Source organism: Sinocyclocheilus grahami, unplaced genomic scaffold (genome assembly GCF_001515645.1).
Source record: "Sinocyclocheilus grahami isolate Dianchi unplaced genomic scaffold, SAMN03320097.WGS_v1.1 scaffold960.1, whole genome shotgun sequence".
NCBI lineage: Eukaryota > Metazoa > Chordata > Actinopteri > Cypriniformes > Cyprinidae > Sinocyclocheilus > Sinocyclocheilus grahami.
In genome coordinates this window covers 195,601-213,939 of record NW_015506139.1, presented here as the reverse complement: position 1 = coordinate 213,939, position 18,339 = coordinate 195,601, and the positions used below count along the sequence as shown (strand labels likewise).

The window sequence follows — 18,339 nt, the reverse complement described above, 5'->3', positions numbered from 1 at the left end:
CATATCTAAACATGATCCAGAAGCGCAGGCGTTTTCTCTGGGCCAAGGCTCATTTAAAATGGACTGTGGCAAAGTGGAAAACTGTTCAATGGTCAGACGAATCAAAATTTGAAGATCTTTTTGAAAGGTATATCACAATTTGTACAGTGCCCCAACTTTTTTGGAATCGGGTTTGTAGTTAATTACAGACCGATCTCAAATCTCCCTTTTCTGTCTACATGTTACCCTTGGGAGATATCATCAGGAAACACGGTGTTAGCTTTCACTGTTATGCTGATGATACTCAGCTCTATATTTCTTCGCGGCCCGGCGAAACATACCAATTTGAAAAACTAACGGAATGCGCACTGGCTCCCTATTAAACATCGTATAGATTTTAAAATCTTGCTCATTACTTATAAAGCCCTGAATGGTTTTGCACCTCAGTATTTGAATAAGCTCTTATTGCATTATAGTCCTCCACGTCCGCTGCGTTCTCAAAACTATTTGATAATACCTAGAATATCAGAATCAACTGCGGGCGGCAGATCCTTTTCCTATTTAGCACCCAAACTCTGGAATAATCTACCTAACATTGTTCGGGAGGCAGACACACTCTGTCAGTTTAAATCTAGATTTAAAACCCATCTCTTTAACCTGGCTTACATATAACACACTAACACATTTCTAATATTCAAATCTGTTAAATGATTGTTAGGCTGCATTAATTAGGACAACCGGAACGGGGAACACTTCCCATAACACCCGATGTACTTGCTCATCGTTAGAAGAATGGCATCTACGCTAATATTAGTCTGTTTCTTTCTTATTCCGAGGTCACCGTAGCCACCAGATCCAGTCTGTATCCAGATCAGATGGTCACTGCAGTCACCCGGATCCAGTCCGTATCCAGTCCAGATGGTGGATCAGCACCTAGAGATGACCTCTACAGCCCTGAATGTCAGTGGAGATCAGGACAACTAGATGAGCCCCAGAGACAGATCCCCAGTAAAGACCTTGTCTCCTAGACGGACAAGACCACAGGAACCAGACGAGTCCTCTGCTCAATGTGACTTTTCTGCAGTCTGGAATTGAACTGCTGATTTCGTCTGGCCAGAGGAGAACTGGCCCCCCGACTGAGCCTGGTTTCTCCCAAGGTTTTTTCTCCATTCTGTCACCGATGAGTTTTGGTTCCTTGCCGCTGTCGCCTCTGGCTTGCTTAGTTGGGGACACTTAATTTCCAGCGATATCGTCGACTTGATTGCACAGATACTACCGTATTGTCCCGAATATAAGACATTGTTTTTTTCTTGGAAACACATCTGAAAAAACGCGGTCGTCTTATATTCAGGGTCTAGACTTTGACATGTCAATAATACATCCACAAAAATAGGTGGCGCCAAATACATATAAAACGAGTGTGCCATGAAATACGTAATGTAATGTGTGTTGTAAAGATTGCGAATAAAAACAAAAGAGAAAGAAAACCTTACAGCTGCATGAGTCGTGACTGTCACGTTAGCCTGATGGGACCAAACTCTCTTTGTGATTTTAAAACGTAAGACAGTACCCAGATTTGAAGACTACAGTAAGATTTAACTTCTGCTGTTAATAAGATTTTGGTGGGCTACTATTAGATGGATAGCCTAAACGTCTTAATTCAGATGGGCAACCTGTTTTTTTTTCATTTATTTTTTTTAATGGTATATCAAAAAGTGTATATTTTTTTAAATGTGATTGTTGGTACATTTGACCAGTTTTTACCATACTTTCAAAACAAAAATTAAAATAGGAAAAATATGCAATATGAAAATAATTGAAGACAAAATGTGTTTTACTGAGAAAAAAGGAGATTTGGTTTTTAAAAAGCCTTTTTCCAAAAGGTACATTTGGAAAAAGGGGGGTCGTCTTATAATCAGGGTCGTCTTATATTCGGGCCAATACGGTATTTAAACTGAACTGAGCTGGAGGATGACATCACTGAATTCAATGATGAACTGCCTTTAACTGAAAATTGAGTGTTTACTATTGTCATTTTGAATTAATGACACACTATTTTCCTAATTAATGCCATACAGTTGCTTTGACACAATCTGTATTGTTAAAAGCACTATATAAATAAAGGCGACTTGACTTGACTTGATTGGCTACATTGCTCAGCGTGTTCTGGACTGAGTCAAAATTATCTTGGCTATTAGACCCGCAACACCCCCGTGCCTGTCACCACCTGGCATGCACTCGCACTGCAACCAAAACATAAATATCATTCCACCTGTTACATCAAATATGAGCAGTTCACCTGCGTGTACCTGCCTGCGTGCTGGACTGTGGCTTCCCCCTTGTGGACACTAACGTAATAGGCAACTCTGGCCCCAGAGAGTTTAAATTTATAATATAAATTATATATTATAAATAAGTTTAAATAAGTAGATTAAATTGACATGAAATATGTTTGAAATAGTATTATTTAAAAACACACAATTTATTTCACAGTGGAGAGGTCAATTGGGGTGAACACCAAGCAGGGGGACAAAGACTCAGAGCATTCTTCTCTAGTTGGTGCTGCGGCTATAATATTCTCTTCCATAATATCCATAACAATGTGTTGTTCAAGTGTCATGAAACCCCCGTTTCAGCACTGGTCTTTCACACCTTGGATCTGAAAAATACTCCAGAAATGGGTGTGTAAAACTGAGGAAAAATGGTAGTGTAGAGAGTGGGGAGAGGGGAGAAAACCAATAAAACACAGACCTACAACATACAGACACATGAATATTAACATATCTTTAAAACAGAAAGAATAAAGGCAGTTACTTTCTGTTTACTCCTCTTTGAATTTTCAGTCTGTATCATTAGCTGTGTATCACAATAATTCGTCATGTCATCGCATTCGTGATCAGACACTGCCGCTGTATCAGCAAATGCCCTTATTGCATCTTTTATTTGAAGACACGATATGTTGCTCGTGCTGGTTCATGTTTGGAGCACGGGAGAATATGAAATATGTTGAAACGCTTGCTCCGGTACGGATATGAACTATGATCCACGCAGCGAGTGTTGTTAAACTCGTCGTGGCGTTCAGCACAGAAACTGCTCTCTCATGCACGCTCCACGTGTTGTTACATATTAAATATTGTTACGGTCATGTTTACAGAGGTTGACTGAAGCTGTTGCATGAGATTTGAATAGTCCGCTGTAAGACGACCTCATGCATAATACAGCGCAGTGGTTGGATCTTAAGAGTTCACTCTCATGAATAGTACTGAAAAAAGCTCTGAAAACGGATTACGTAGACGTACTCTCCAGCCATGGCAGCCAATCACCAATCCAGATTAACGCATATACATCACTTTCCGTGACGTAGGCTCAACCGGAAGAACGAAATTGCTTCAAAAAATTAAAAAATAACCACTTTTACCTTAATAATAGACATAATGACTGCTAAAATTGTTTTCACTGATGTGCAACCTGTTCATATATGTTAACATCTCAAAAAATGTGTTTTAGGGTTTCATGACACTTTCAGTACATGAACTGTCAGCAGCTCATACCTGGAAGAAAGAGCTTTCACATAAGATGTCGTGGCAAATGTCCAAGTGGCTGCTCTGAGGGACCTCAGCTGGTGTTTGGCCTTCTGGGACGGATCCACTGGGCTGGCAGCTCTGGGCAAAAGACTGGACGTAATGAGCAGCCACAGTCCAAAACTGAAGGTCTGATTCATCACCAAACAGCCTAATAAAAAAAAAATGAATGAGGCTTTTCCTGCTGTCAAGAGAGTTAGAAGCTATTATACACACATTTTTTTTTCACATATTTGACATTGATTACTGTGGGAAAAAAAAAAAAAAAAAAAGGAATTATGTTGACTGTGGAAAAAATTTAAATACTTTAAATATTATACACTCCACTTATTGGTAGCCAAAAACATTGTTACATTCCATTAATTTGAGATAACAAGCAGTATGATATTTAAGTGAAGCTGTTTAGTGTAACAGCACTGGGATGCTGCACTGTTTGTATCACTCCTCATCTATATTCACAGCATTCTAGACAGGCTATCTATGTCTTGCCATGTAAAATGCAATGCTTGATCTTGAATGGAATGTTTGATCTTGCATGATCTTGCATCTGTCCACTCTAGTCTGGTGTTTGGCCTTCTGGGACGGATCCACTGGGCTGGCAGCTCTGGGCAAAAGACTGGACGTAATGAGCAGCCACAGTCCAAAACTGAAGGTCTGATTCATCACCAAACAGCCTAATAAAAAAAAATGAATGAGGCTTTTCCTGCTGTCAAGAGAGTTAGAAGCTATTATACACACATTTTTTTTTCACATATTTGACATTGATTACTGTGGGAAAAAAAAAAAAAAAAAAAGGAATTATGTTGACTGTGGAAAAAATTTAAATACTTTAAATATTATACACTCCACTTATTGGTAGCCAAAAACATTGTTACATTCCATTAATTTGAGATAACAAGCAGTATGATATTTAAGTGAAGCTGTTTAGTGTAACAGCACTGGGATGCTGCACTGTTTGTATCACTCCTCATCTATATTCACAGCATTCTAGACAGGCTATCTATGTCTTGCCATGTAAAATGCAATGCTTGATCTTGAATGGAATGTTTGATCTTGCATGATCTTGCATCTGTCCACTCTAGTCTATGTGACTCATGAAAATATTAAAGGAAGTATGGAAGGAAGGAATGAAGGAAGGAAGTAAAGAAGGAAGGAAGGGAGGATAGACGAATAAACAAAATCTAAACACGCAAAACAATGAACACCATTAAGGTTCACAAAACTGTTATCAGATATCTTTATAAAAATTAATAAAATAAAATAATACAATAAATAACAAATAAGTATTGAAAATTTGAATCTATGCATTACATGTTGAAGTTTAGCTCTGTTTTGCAGAGTCTAGGGTAAATAATAGTGTTCTTTAAAATAAAGTGTTCTTAGGTGTTCAATTGTTCAAACAAGAAAATGTATCCATTAAATATCATTCGATTTTGCTTCTTTGCCTGAGACAGAAAACTCTCTTGAAGTTTTAATTTTATTCAGGTCTGGACTGAAGGCTGACAGAAAGACGGCCTTCAGATATATTATTTTATAGTATTCTATACTGTGTTAAATTATATGTTGATTAGCCTTGCTTTTTCAATAGTCTTTATTCTTATAAAAATACCCAAGATGGATTTAAGAACACAGATAAACCATATGCTATCACGATTGTGAGTTTATTGTCTTCATGTTTGATCTCTTGTTGGTATGCTAGAAACCCTTGGCAAAGAGAGAGAAGAGAAGTTATAATTTGCTGCTCATGACACCCGACTACTTCGCAAACTACCACTAGAGTTGTGTGCAGACTTCTGTTTATATTATCAGTCTGACTCAGTGTCACTTTCTAATACCTCTTTTTCACCCGGGCTGGTGTTGGAGCCAGAGCCCAATTGGGAACTGAGCTGTGTTTTCCCCCTCAAAAAAATCTTGGGCTGGTCCCCACATCCTGGCTCCAAACTGGCCCTGAAACCTTGCTGGTCTTGAACAAGTGAACCTATGACGTGAGTAAGTGAAGCTTCTACTACAGACCACAGTTTGAAAGTCACCATTTTTAAAAGCCGCCAGAGTTCAGGTAAATAAAAATTAACAACAACAATTAAATGTGTCAGTTCAGCAGTGGTCGGCAGAAGAGACCAATGCTCTCCTTCTGCAAGAGATAACAAGCGATTCTGGTCATATGTTGGTGACGTAGACGGTTCTGCTCTCTGCCAGTGGAAATGCAAGCAGGTTCTGAACAATTGCCACACTTGGCTAAGCACAAGCTCCAGCTCCAGCAGTCTACACGGTGCCAAAGCTGTCTCACAGATTAAGTGTGCAGAACCAGGACTGAAAACATCCACCTCAGAAAAGAGGTAAGGTACAACCCGTCTGGATTGTGAGAGCTTTGAACATTTAAGTCAGCGTGTGACTTTCCATTACAGTTCCAGAAATATGAACCAAAATATTAACTTTTATTTTTGTAGTGCCACCTAGTGTGTGGATGTGTGTGTGCACGAGCCTGAATAATGTGGGTGGGAGACTCCTAACTTGGTGGAGTTTTAATGATTCTACTAAGTTATGTGTCTCTATGATTTATGGTTTCTGTGGTACTGACACTTTTAGGGATCAGAAAAATTAAAAGAAAAAGAATCATAAAATCTTAAATACACTAGGGTTCCAGGATCAAAGATATTGTGACCCCTAAATAGGAATAATTACAAACAAATACAAGAAGGTTCTAAGACTGAAAATGAATCGAAATGCATTCTCAATTAAAATTGTGCACAACCCTACTGTACTGACACTTACCGAGACACAAGGAGGCAGCGTTGTAGCAAGTTCAGATTTGGATCCTGGAGAACGCTTTTGATGTCACTAAGTGGGAAGAAAATATTGGATGCTCAGTGAAATAATAATAATAATAAAACACATTAACAAAAATGAATAAAAAAATAATGTGAGACAGTGCAACATGCTCTTTAAAAAGCTTAATGTGAGCCATTTGAGGATAATTTTGTCCCTGCTTTTATTTATAGGTACTTTTTTGGGAAGTGAAATAAATTTCCCTGAATAAACATACCTGAATTACAGAACAATTGGGTAACACTTTCCATGAAGCCCGTATTTATAATACATTATAAGGGTATTCTTAAGGCATTATAATGAATGCATTATGCATTATAAAAAAAACATATAATATGTTATATCAACTCATGAATAATCATAACAACAGTTATAATACATCATAATACTTACGTATTTGTGGTTATAAGTTTAAGAGCATGATTATTTATAACACAATGAACACCATATTAAATCTACTCATTTGCAGAATAATGGACTGTATCATAGCTTGACATTGTTTATTTAAGATCTGCACATTATCTTACTACAGCTTGTGAGTGGTTAGATGTTGAGTGTTATTTGAGTGTTTCCTGTGGAGCTAATGTTAATTAATTGATGTGAGCTTTATACTCCAACTGAAAAAAATGCAATGTTTTATATTTTTACATTTTATTTTGATGGTCCACTTAATCAATCGACTATAAGCAACTTTGCAATTACATGCCAACTAACTCTCATTAGAGAGTTAGTATGCTCAAGAATGGTAGAATCTAGTATGGTAGAATAAATTGACGTACTTGCAAAGACACTTATAGTCAGTTTATCTGTTGTTTGACCATAAAAATAAAGTGTTAGCAAATATTTACAGTAGCAGACATACTAATACTCTAATGACCGCTAGTTGATATGTAGTTGCAGAGTTACTTATCAACAGCTGTTTAAAGGGTACCATCAAAATAATCAAACTGATATTACAATAAAAATAGTTAAAAGCAAATGTGTCATATTACACATTCATCTGATCTGATATCTTATCTTATGGCTGTTTGAGAGATTTAAAAAAATATATATTATTATTATTACTACTTATAAGTGGTCTTTGACCGCTTTAAGTAAAGTAGCATAAGAAAAATGGCAAGATATGAGACTTATAATACGTTATAACTATGAGAAATATAATCCATGGTAAAAGTGGATGCAACGTGTTCATTGTGTTATAAATCATCATACTCTTAAAAACTATAACCACAAATAAGTAAATATAATATATTAAAACTGTTCTTATGAATATTCATGAGATGATACAACATATTATAAGTTTTTTTTATAATGCATTATGCATTCATTATAATGCCTTAAGAATACCCTTATAATGTATTATAAATACGGGCTTCATAGAAAGTGTTACCAATAATTGTATAAACAGTTCTGTGCTCTATTCAGGGAGTATGCATACTTAGAAAGAGAGTTGAGCTGTTCCTGGATCAGTCCTTTGATTTCATCTTTTTCTTTGTAGTCTCTAAGGATGGAAGCACAAAATACATGTCACCAGTTTATCTTTTGTCTGTTCAATTGTACAATGTAAAGGGTTGCCCACACGGTAGGTACACACTAGGCATTTTGGTTGACTATCTACTGTAAGTGTCATAGGAACGATGCATTATAGTGCCATCCCAAAAAGGCACAAAATCACTTTCACAGACTTTTACATTTACTGTTCCCTCCTGGTGGAATGTCCTGCCCAACTCAATTCAAGCAGCTTAGCCATCTTCAAGAAACAGCTAAAAACACATCTCTTCCATCTTTATTTGATCCTCTAACTCCAGCACTCTCTATTCTAGTTCTATTTTATCCATTTATTTTCTTTGAAAAAAAAACAACATTTGACCCTTCATATTTATTTTTCTTCAAAACAAGAAAATAATAATTTTCAATCTCTTATGTCACAATGTATTTTGAGAGTTACACATGTAACAGATGTTAACCAAAATATAACCATGCTGAAATAACAGCAATATTTACAACATTTAGGAGATAAAATATTGTAAATTCTCAATATTTCAAGATTTTTAACGACCATGAGAACCCTGTAGGTAACTCCATTTGGCGGCTATGAATGAATGATAAATAAATATTAAAACGGAAAAATACCAAATTGACACATATGAAGCAATGTGTTACAGGGAACAACAGAATAATACTAGGTCAATATGCTATTGGGATGTGTTGGATTCAGCTTTACACTGCCTTTCCAAAAAAAGTTGCACAATATTTTGTTGGACCACCTTTAGCTTTGATTATATTGTGCATTCGTTGTGGCATTGTTTCGACAAAGTCATGCAACATAACAGCATTTATTTTCATCAAGAGTTGCATTAATTTGTGCTTGAGATCTTGTATTGACAATGGGAGAGTCAAACCACTCTGTAAAGTTGACTACAGCACATTCTTTCAATAAGATTAAGCTCAGGACTCTGTTGTGGCCAATTCATACAAGAAAATGATTCCTCATGCACACTGAACCACTATTTCACAAATTGAGCCGGGTGAATCTTGGTATTGTCATCTTGTAATTCAGACATGGGTATGTTTGAGAAGTAAAAAGCTACGCACCGCATCAGTTAAGGTTAAAATAACTGTTGCAAAACAATGTAAGAAACATGTTAATCACTGCAGTGATCAGGGCTCAAGAAATGGGGCAAATTTTATGATATTTTGCCCTCTTCAAGCATGACAGGCCACATGAGACATGAGCTGACAAGACATTAGAGTGAGAAAATAATGAGTGAATTTTCATTTTTGGCCAGGTTATTAAATTATATCTAAACTGACTAGGGCTGTCAAAAAAAAAAATTTGAATTTCGAATATTCGACGAATTTAAAATAAAAACCCACATTTGAATGCAAAAACGTATTCGAATTTTAGGTGTGCGTTAAGGAGGCAGCCTTATCAGTGGCACACAAGATGCGATGACTATGTAAGTGTTGTTGCATTTTAATGTTTTTATTAGCCTATCCAGTTGAAGCAACTAGATGCAGCGCTGCTGCATTGTTAATTACAAATATTGCGGGAAAAGAGAACATCAATGCGGAGATGTTGTTGTTTACGTCAAAACTGAAACCAAGCCGTTCACACAGAACGCATATTTTGCACATTTTCTAGAGGGACATCTATCACCGTTGCACTCGCACAAGAGAGCGGCATGTTTAGAAAGCCATGTAAAATTAATGCAAGTTCAACTTTGAAAAAACATATCTCGAGACTTTATGGCGGGGGTTTTTTTCCACATCCCACTGCAACTCCTGTTTTTAAATGAAAAATGTACTCTGTGTGATTGACTTTCGGCCCTTTGTATTAAACTATGCATACATACATGATGCTGTTTTGTTTATAGTTGTTTAAGCAACTTAATTAATTATAATTGGTTTATAAACATTATTTTAAACATTATGGACTTTTTTTCACAGATAGTCATGTTATCTTATGCTTTGAAGAAACATGCATTAGTAATATTTTCCTCTTGTGGCCTCAGGAGAGAATCCAAAAGCTTTTCTTCACCCTAACTGAAATTATGCATTTTAAATTGGAATATAATTCGAATTTTGATAATATTTAAGTACAAAATTCGAATTTAGTTTTTCAGCCATTTTGACAGTCCTACTGTAGACTTCTAAAATCTCACTCATTGATTGATTGAATATTCCTTTATAATTCATAAAATATTTTGTCTTTGCACAGTCATGCCTGGTTCATATCACTAAAAGGGAAAACAACTGATCCTTCGCAAAAACCTGCCCTTCTTAGTTACTGTTGTTATGTCCGACACGTCATGCTAGTCTCACACTACACGTTCTCACGCAGTAAAAAATACATCGCGGAGCTTAGAGGAAACTGACAACACGCCGAGAGAGAGAGAGAACAGAGCGGGTTACTTCTGGTATGAAGCAAGGTCTCAGCTTTCAAATGTTGTAATTTTTTAAGAAATGTAAACAATAAATACAGTTTTGCGGCTCTTTAGATCGCTGCAGCAGCGCAGTTCAAGTGGCACGTGAACCGATCGTCTTTTCATATTTACACGAAATAAACATGAATCAGAACATATTTTATTTCAACTGTGCAAAGATGTCAATAGAATACACACAATTTTTCAGGTTTAAGTCTGTTCAAGTCATGTCTAACAGATCGTATTTATGAGCTAAATGCACCTGAATGCCACCACAAAGTCGTAATCACCAATGAGAAACATGGCGGAATTGATGGATGTAATGATATTCCACAATACATATAGGTATTAAGCAGTGACATTGTCAGGCTTTTTTTTTTCACAAAAAAAAAAACTTGTTTGAATAAAATATGACAGGATTTTAATATAACAATAACAAGTTTTTATACAATACAGTTTAAAGTGGTTTCATAAATTAGTTAAAAAATTAAAATGCAAAACACACCTGATGGGCATTCTTTGCTCTTCATTTTCTATAAGCAGTTAACAAACCTTGCTGTATTTTCTATAATTTATCTCGTAATCACCAATGAGAAACATGGCGGAATTGATGGATGTAATGATATTCCACAATACATATAGGTATTAAGCAGTGACATTGTCAGGCTTTTTTTTTTCACATAAAAAAAAAAAACTTGTTTGAATAAAATATGACAGTTTAGTTTTTATACAATACAGTTTAAAGTGGTTTCATAAATTAGTTAAAAAATTAAAATGCAAAACACACCTGATGGGCATTCTTTGCTCTTCATTTTCTATAAGCAGTTAACAAACCTTGCTGTATTTTCTATAATTTATTACACACACAGAAAAAAAGGGGTTTAAAATTGTACCTTTTGGGGTACAACAGCTTGTCCCTGGAGCAGTACCCTTAAAAGGACATATTTGTACCCTTTTTACCCCTAATAGGTACATATTAGTACCTTAGAGTAGTAATACGTACCCTTGAGGTACTAATATGCACTTATTATAAGGTACAAATATGTCCTTTTAAGGGTACTGCTCCAGGGACAAGCTGTTGTACCCCAAAAGGTACAATTCTGGCCCCTTATTTTTCTGTGTGCACCGCCAACTTGTGCCAACGAAAGTGACTTAAATGCACCTGTCGTCGTAAACACGACTTACTAGCTTGTATGTACGAACATCCCAGGAGGACTTGAATGCAGCAGTTATCTACTCTCCTGTATGATTTGTTTGTCAGACAAAATGGCAGATTAGGTCATGATTGGTCAGATCGCCTGTCAATCAAGCTCCCAGAGAATGGTCAATTAATTAAAAAATATCTTGTTATATGAGCATGACTGAAAAGCGGAGCTATGGCGGTAAAGCCCGCCAGAATGGGTGGGGTCATCTGGCTATATAAGCAGCACATCGCCATAAGATCCTCAGGTTACTTCGACTGAAGCGACGACTGAGTCATGCAGCTACATAGCACGGCAAAGTACGCAGTACTCGTTCCGTATCTCAGGGAACCGAGCTTACATTAGTAACCGAGTACGTTCCCTATCGATACTTCACTCGAACTGCATCTGTTTAAGACGCTTGGGGAACCAGTACAATCCCGCCGTGCTATGCTAGAGGAACAACTAATACTTGAACTTGCCTTAAGCACCCAAGGGGACCCAGAGGGACCAAGTATTTTGCAGGGAAGCCCTGCTATGCAGAAAGGACCCGTGCCTGTAAGGCCGGGATGTCCAGACTATAGAATGTGGCAAATGTGGAGGGCGAGGCTCAGCTGGCCGCCACACAAATTTTTGCAATGGACACACCGCTAGACCAGGCCCAGGAAGAAGCAAAGCCTCTAGTTGAGTGGGCTCTTACTCCCATGGGGCATAGAAGGCCCAAAGAAGAGTATGCTAGCATAATAATATCAGTTATCCATTTGGAAGTCTCTGCTTCATAACCGGACAACCCTTGGTGCGGCCACCGAAGCATACAAATAGCTGATCCGACAGCCTGAACCAGGCGGAACGCTCAATATGGACTTTCAGCGCTCTGACGGGACAGAGTAAGTTCAACTCTGGGTCTTGCTCTGAAGGAGGAAGCGCCGATAGAGTTATCACCTGTGCTCTAATGGAGTAGAGAGCACTTTAGGTACATAACCGTGCCTTGGTTTCAGGATGACTTTAGAGTCGTCGGGCCCGAATTCGAGGCAGGTGGAGCTCACTGATAGCGCCTGCAGATCTCCCATACGCTTACCGATGCTAATGCTCGTAGCAGAGCAGTCTTAAGCGTCAGGGGACGAAGGTCAACGGACTATAGCGGCTCGAAAGGAGGGCTCTTAAGAGCCCTCAACACCGTGGGCAGGTCCCATGTAAGGACGGTGATAGGGTGAGGCGGATTGAGCCTCCTAAGATCTCCCATACGCTTACCGATGCTAATGCTAGTAGTAGAGCAGTCTTAAGCGTCAGGGGACGAAGGTCAACGGACTGTAGCGGCTCGAAAGGAGGGCTCTTAAGAGCCCTCAACACCGTGGGCAGGTCCCATGTAAGGACGGTGATAGGGTGAGGCAGGTTGAGCCTCCTAGGCCCTTTCAAAAAGCGAACAACTAGGTTGTTCCTGTTCACTGACTGGCCAGCTATAGGAGCGCGTGAGGCTGCTATGGCTGCTACATAGACCTTGAGCGTTTTATTATCCCCAAAACCCAGTCTGGCACTCCGGGGATGGCCTGCCAGGCCTCAGCCTGCATGACAAGGGGTTGGATTAATTCGAGCGCCTGGTCGCCATATGGGGACCCCACACTCAGAAGAGGAATTTTGCTCTCTTTTGAAAATGCTTTCAAAAAATGCTTTGCTAGACTTAATGCTCTCATAGCGAGAGCAGTCAGCCCCAGTGCATGCTGCCTCAGCATGGGCGTGGCCCAGACGCGTCCAATATGAAGCTGTCAGTGATAATAATTATTAGTGACAGTGTTCCCTTTTAATCCGCCTAAAAAGATCAAACCACTCATAGAAGAGGAGTACAGATGATCTTTATGTGTAAACACTCAGGCAGATCAAAAGTGCTGCGTGCATTCGCTCAGATCCGCTTGTGGCAGACGAGGGGAGGGGCGGGGCTGCCTTCATTGAAGAAGATGAGCTGCGAGCAAAGCAGATAGAGACATGAACTCTCGTAGTGAGAGCGATCTGTCTCAGCGAGCGCAGCCTCAGCGTGGGCGTGGCCCAGGCGAGAGGCGCATTCAAATACGAAGCTGTCAGCGATATTGAATCATTGGTGACAGCACTCTGCTCCGATCATCACGTGTAAACACACTGGCGGATCAAAGAGCTGTGTGGAGAGTGATGCATGCTGGGGCTTGTTGGTGTTAAATTACTCATGCCTGATCGCTCATCCCCATGAGTTCGCCATTTCTTCCTCAGAGTAACTGGGAGGAGAGAAACACAAGAGCGGGGGAGGCGGGGCTCAGCGACGCACACACAAATGCAAAGCTGCGAACGGTCCTGCTTTGATCTGCCTAGGAGGATTAAGCTGCTCGGTGTAACGAGGGGCACTGATCCTCACATGTAACACACACTGGCATATCAAGCATGCATGATGTGTGCCAGCATGAATTGCTCAGCCTGATTGCTCAACCCGTGAGCTCGCGGTTGCTTCCTCCGAGGTAACTGGGAGGAGAGAAACACGAGAGCAGGGAGGTGGGGCCACCTTCCGCGAACGAACAGGGGCAGACTGCTTTCGTGGTAAAACACACACACACCAATTTGAAGCTGTCAGTGACAGCGTTCCGCTTCGATCAACCTAGGAAAATAGAGCCGCTCAATGCAAAGAGGGGCGCTGATTTTCATGTGTAAGACACGGATCGAAGCACAGGGCGGAGAGTGAGTACGCAGGCTCTGTGTCTCATCGTGATATCGCTCAGACCCGGCTGCTTAGCTCCCAGACTTCGCTGTTTCTCTCTCCGAGGCTCGCTGAGAGAGAAGAAACGGGAGAGCGGGGCTGCCTCATTGAAGTCGTTCCGCGAGTGGAGAAGAGCGAGATTTATGCTCTGAGTGAGCATTCTGTCTCAGTGAGTGCGCTGCTCACTGACCTTCTGCGGTGGATCAAAGCGCAGCGGGGAGAGCGAGCACGCGGGTACAGTGCCGGTATGGGAATGCTCAGACTGGTTGCTTAGTTCCCTGACTCCACTGTTTCTCTCTCTCTGAGGCTCGCTGAGAGAGGAGAAACAGAAGAGCGGGGCTGTCTTCAATGAAGGTGGTCCGCAAGTGGAGAAGAGCGAGACTCATACTCTGAGTGAGCATTCTATCTCAGTGAGCGCGCAGCTCACTGCCCTTCTGCGGCGGATCAAAGCGCAGCGGGGATAGCGAGCATGCGGGTACAGTGTCGGCATGTGAACGCTCAGACCGGTTGCTTAGTTCCCTGACTCCGCTGTTTCTCTCTCCGAGGCTCGAGAGAGGAGAAACGGGAGAACGGGGCTGCCTTCAATGAAGGCGGTCCGTGAGTGGAGAAGAGTGAGACTCATGCTCTCGGCGAAAGCATTCCGTCTTTGTGAAGTGCAGTCTCTGCATGGGGGTTGCCCAGACAGGCGATGCACTCACTGCCCTTCTGCATCGTGCAAGATTCCATGCACGAGCCACACTCGCAGCGTGACATTTGCAACAACATCGCTAAATTTCTAAAAACTAAATGTAAGTGTTACATAAGTGTTACATACACGACAAATTAAAGAGCCACAAAATGGTATTTATTGTTTGAATGAATGACAAATCTTGAAAGCTGAGACTTTGTTTCATATCAGAAGTAACCTGCTCTGTCTTGTCTGTCGGCGCGTTGGGGGTTGCCCAGACAGGCGATGCACTCACTGCCCTTCTGCATCGTGCAAGATTCCATGCACGAGCCACACTCGCAGCGTGACATTTGCAACAACATCGCTAAATTTCTAAAAACTAAATGTAAGTGTTACATAAGTGTTACATACACGACAAATTAAAGAGCCACAAAATGGTATTTATTGTTTGAATGAATGACAAATCTTGAAAGCTGAGACTTTGTTTCATATCAGAAGTAACCTGCTCTGTCTTGTCTGTCAGCGCGTTGTCAGTTTCCTCTTTGCTCCACAATGTATTTTTCACTGCGTGAGAACATGATGTGTGGCATAGCAACAGTAACTAAGGGAGGCGGGTCTTTGAGAAGGGCCAATTAAGTCAACGATTTGCTTCCTATCTTGGGTGTATCTTACCCAATATATTGTTATACTAAAAAAAAAAAAAAAAAAAAAAATGAGTAAATAATATACTTTTATTTTATAATGCCAGTTATTGTGTCCTGTATTTGATGTCATAAACGGGTGAGAATTCATGAAAATAAACAGGCTCAAACCATCAACCCCACTGTACTGTACTTAAACTTTGATGAAATCATCGAGTACTGGTACCCATAACAAGTCTGTTCAAAAAATGTACTGGCGTCCGATGTTTTCTTTAATGGAGATTTTTAAATTTTTTTTTAACTTGGCCTTTCGTTTCCCACATATCTTTTCATTTCAGGACATAATGAATAAAACTATTCCTGTGTCTAATGCCAGTTTCACACATACTCCGTTTGCAGTGCGTATAGAGTCCATGTGTAGAGTATGTGGTGCAGAAGCAGAATGTACTCCTTTTACTTTCACACAAGATGCATTTGCAGTCTGCTCCTGATCCACGACTGTTTACCACAAACACAACCTTTATCCATTACTTAGATTTCAAATCCAAACGTTGTTACTGAAAATGCTTTTTCAGCATTGTGATCCTCTTTTATCACAGTACAGTAATACAATCTTTCATAGACATTCACGTTTAAACTCAAATATAAGCAACATATTATTCAATGTATTTGACTTCTAGATTTGTATATTAAATTGCTCAAGCAAGTGGCAACACATTTAAACAGCATACAGACACAAACATTTTAAATTAAAACTTACCACTGACAGAAACAGTCAGCATGTCAACAGTCTCATGCCTTTTCTTTTGCATTTAAATCTTTATTACAAGCAAACGGAGTATGTGTGAAATAGGCATAAAGGTCAGATTTTGTCAATGATACCAGCAAAGACATAACTATCACAACAGACTGGAGTAAAATGTGCTGTGAAGGACTTTTGAATGGATACAGATGTGACAAAATAATGAAGCTGTCACATACACATGAGTGATGTCCATGGTTAATGTATCGGACCATGGCTGCAGTAGCAGAAAGGCCTTCAGTGTGAGAGCAGCACGTGGCAGTAGAAGATAGGGACACCATACTGGATCTGAAACAGAGAACAGAGACAGGAACATACAGTTGTGCTCAAAATTATTCATACCCTTGGTAAATATGATCAAAGAAAGCTGTGAAAATTAATCTGTATCATCAATCCTTTAGATATTTTATTTAAAATATTCTTCTTCTCTTAAGTTCACCACACTCATTTTCTATAGGGTTCAGCTCAGGGAACTGGGTTGGCCAGGGCAGAAGCTTGGTTTTGTTCTCAGTGACCCATTTTTGTTTTGATTTTGATGTTTGTTTGTGGATCATTGTCCTGTTGGAAGATCCAACCATGGCTCATTATAAGATTTCTAGCATGGACAGTCAGTTTTTAATTTTTTATCCATTGGTATTTTATAGAATCCATTATGCTACCTCGAGTGTTTCCTGCTAAAAAGCAATTTTTTTTTGTTTCATCTGACCATTGAACCCAGTCCCGTTTAAAGTTCCAGTCGTGTCTAGCAAATAAATATACTGGAGTTTGTTTTTGGATGAGAGCGTTTTCTTTTCTAGTTTTTTTTCTTGAAACCCTCCCAAACAACATTTTTTTTTGTTGAGGCTTTCCGAACCCAAGACTCAACTATTTTCTGCAGTTCTCCAGCTGTGATCCTTTGAGTCTTTGGCCACTCAAACTCTCCTCCTCACTGTGCATTAGGACGATATAGACACACGTCCTCTTACTGTATTAGAGAAAAATATTTATTTCATAATGCGATTTTCCCCCACTTTCACTTTTTTAACTTTAATTACAGGTTAGATTTAAAAAAATTTTTTTGAATGAAAGATCAAGTGGATAAACAATGCAGATTTATTTTCACAGTCTTCTTTGATCATATTTACCAAGGGTATGAACAATTTTGAGCACAACTGTACATACATACACCATAAAAGTCTATTGTACATCACCAAGTCTCAAATTTATCAGATATCCAAATAGGGAATTCCATTGACTTCTACAATTCTTAATTTAAACTAGGAATACATCTGTCAAAATGAAAATGCTTGGCCAAAACCCAAGTATTCAGGACAGACTGGACAAAAAAATCATTGTCTTTCTCTTTAAGAGACTCTCACTACACAAGATCACATTAACTGTGGACAACCTCTTCCATCAATATTTTGGGATATATAACCCATCACATTTAGAATAAAATCTAATTAAACCTTTTCGTGTGCACACTGCTTGAATGCTAAAATAATGGTTTCTGATAACTAGTTCTATATTTTTATCTGCATTTTAAACCAAAAAGTTCCATTCTTAATTTAAACTAATTATAACTGATGTACACAAACCCTGAAACACAACATTTGGCATTATTAGGGGGTGTTTACACAATACAGCTTTTAAACTAAAAACTTTTTAAAGACTCACCTGTCAGGTCCTGCTCATCCATTCTATAACTGGCAGACTTCATGGCCATCTCCAGCACTCTCACGCAGCCATCATCTGATGCCAATACTACTTTATCTGATGTACACCAGTCAATATCCAGAATTCTATAATTCACATTCCGCCCCACTCTGATGCTGCTCACCATCTGCACCTGTAGAAGTATGTGACAGTATAATCTTTAAAGAAAACCATTTCTATAACACCAAAAAGGAGAACACTTCGAAGGATTCATTTATTCAAGTCAGGATAAATAAATAATATTAATCCTTAACTAGTGACAGTAATGAACTTATCCATTGAAAGGAGATATTTACAGCCAAATTTTTTTCCTTATAATCTTTAT

At 39.1% G+C, this 18,339-nt stretch overlaps 1 protein-coding gene across 1 annotated transcript in view; it reads right to left on the bottom strand.

Annotated features, from left to right (window-relative positions):
- The window catches only part of LOC107564771 (WD repeat-containing protein 11), a 161,614-nt gene that overhangs the window by 31,809 nt on the left and 111,466 nt on the right, over positions 1-18,339 (bottom strand). Inside the window, exons 19-23 of the mRNA XM_016249924.1 lie at positions 17,976-18,147; positions 16,499-16,607; positions 7,825-7,887; positions 6,333-6,398; positions 3,531-3,711 (exon numbers count right to left, since the gene is read on the bottom strand). Of these exons, the coding sequence (XP_016105410.1) occupies positions 3,531-3,711; positions 6,333-6,398; positions 7,825-7,887; positions 16,499-16,607; positions 17,976-18,147 (591 nt within the window). The remainder of the gene's footprint in view (positions 1-3,530; positions 3,712-6,332; positions 6,399-7,824; positions 7,888-16,498; positions 16,608-17,975; positions 18,148-18,339) is intronic.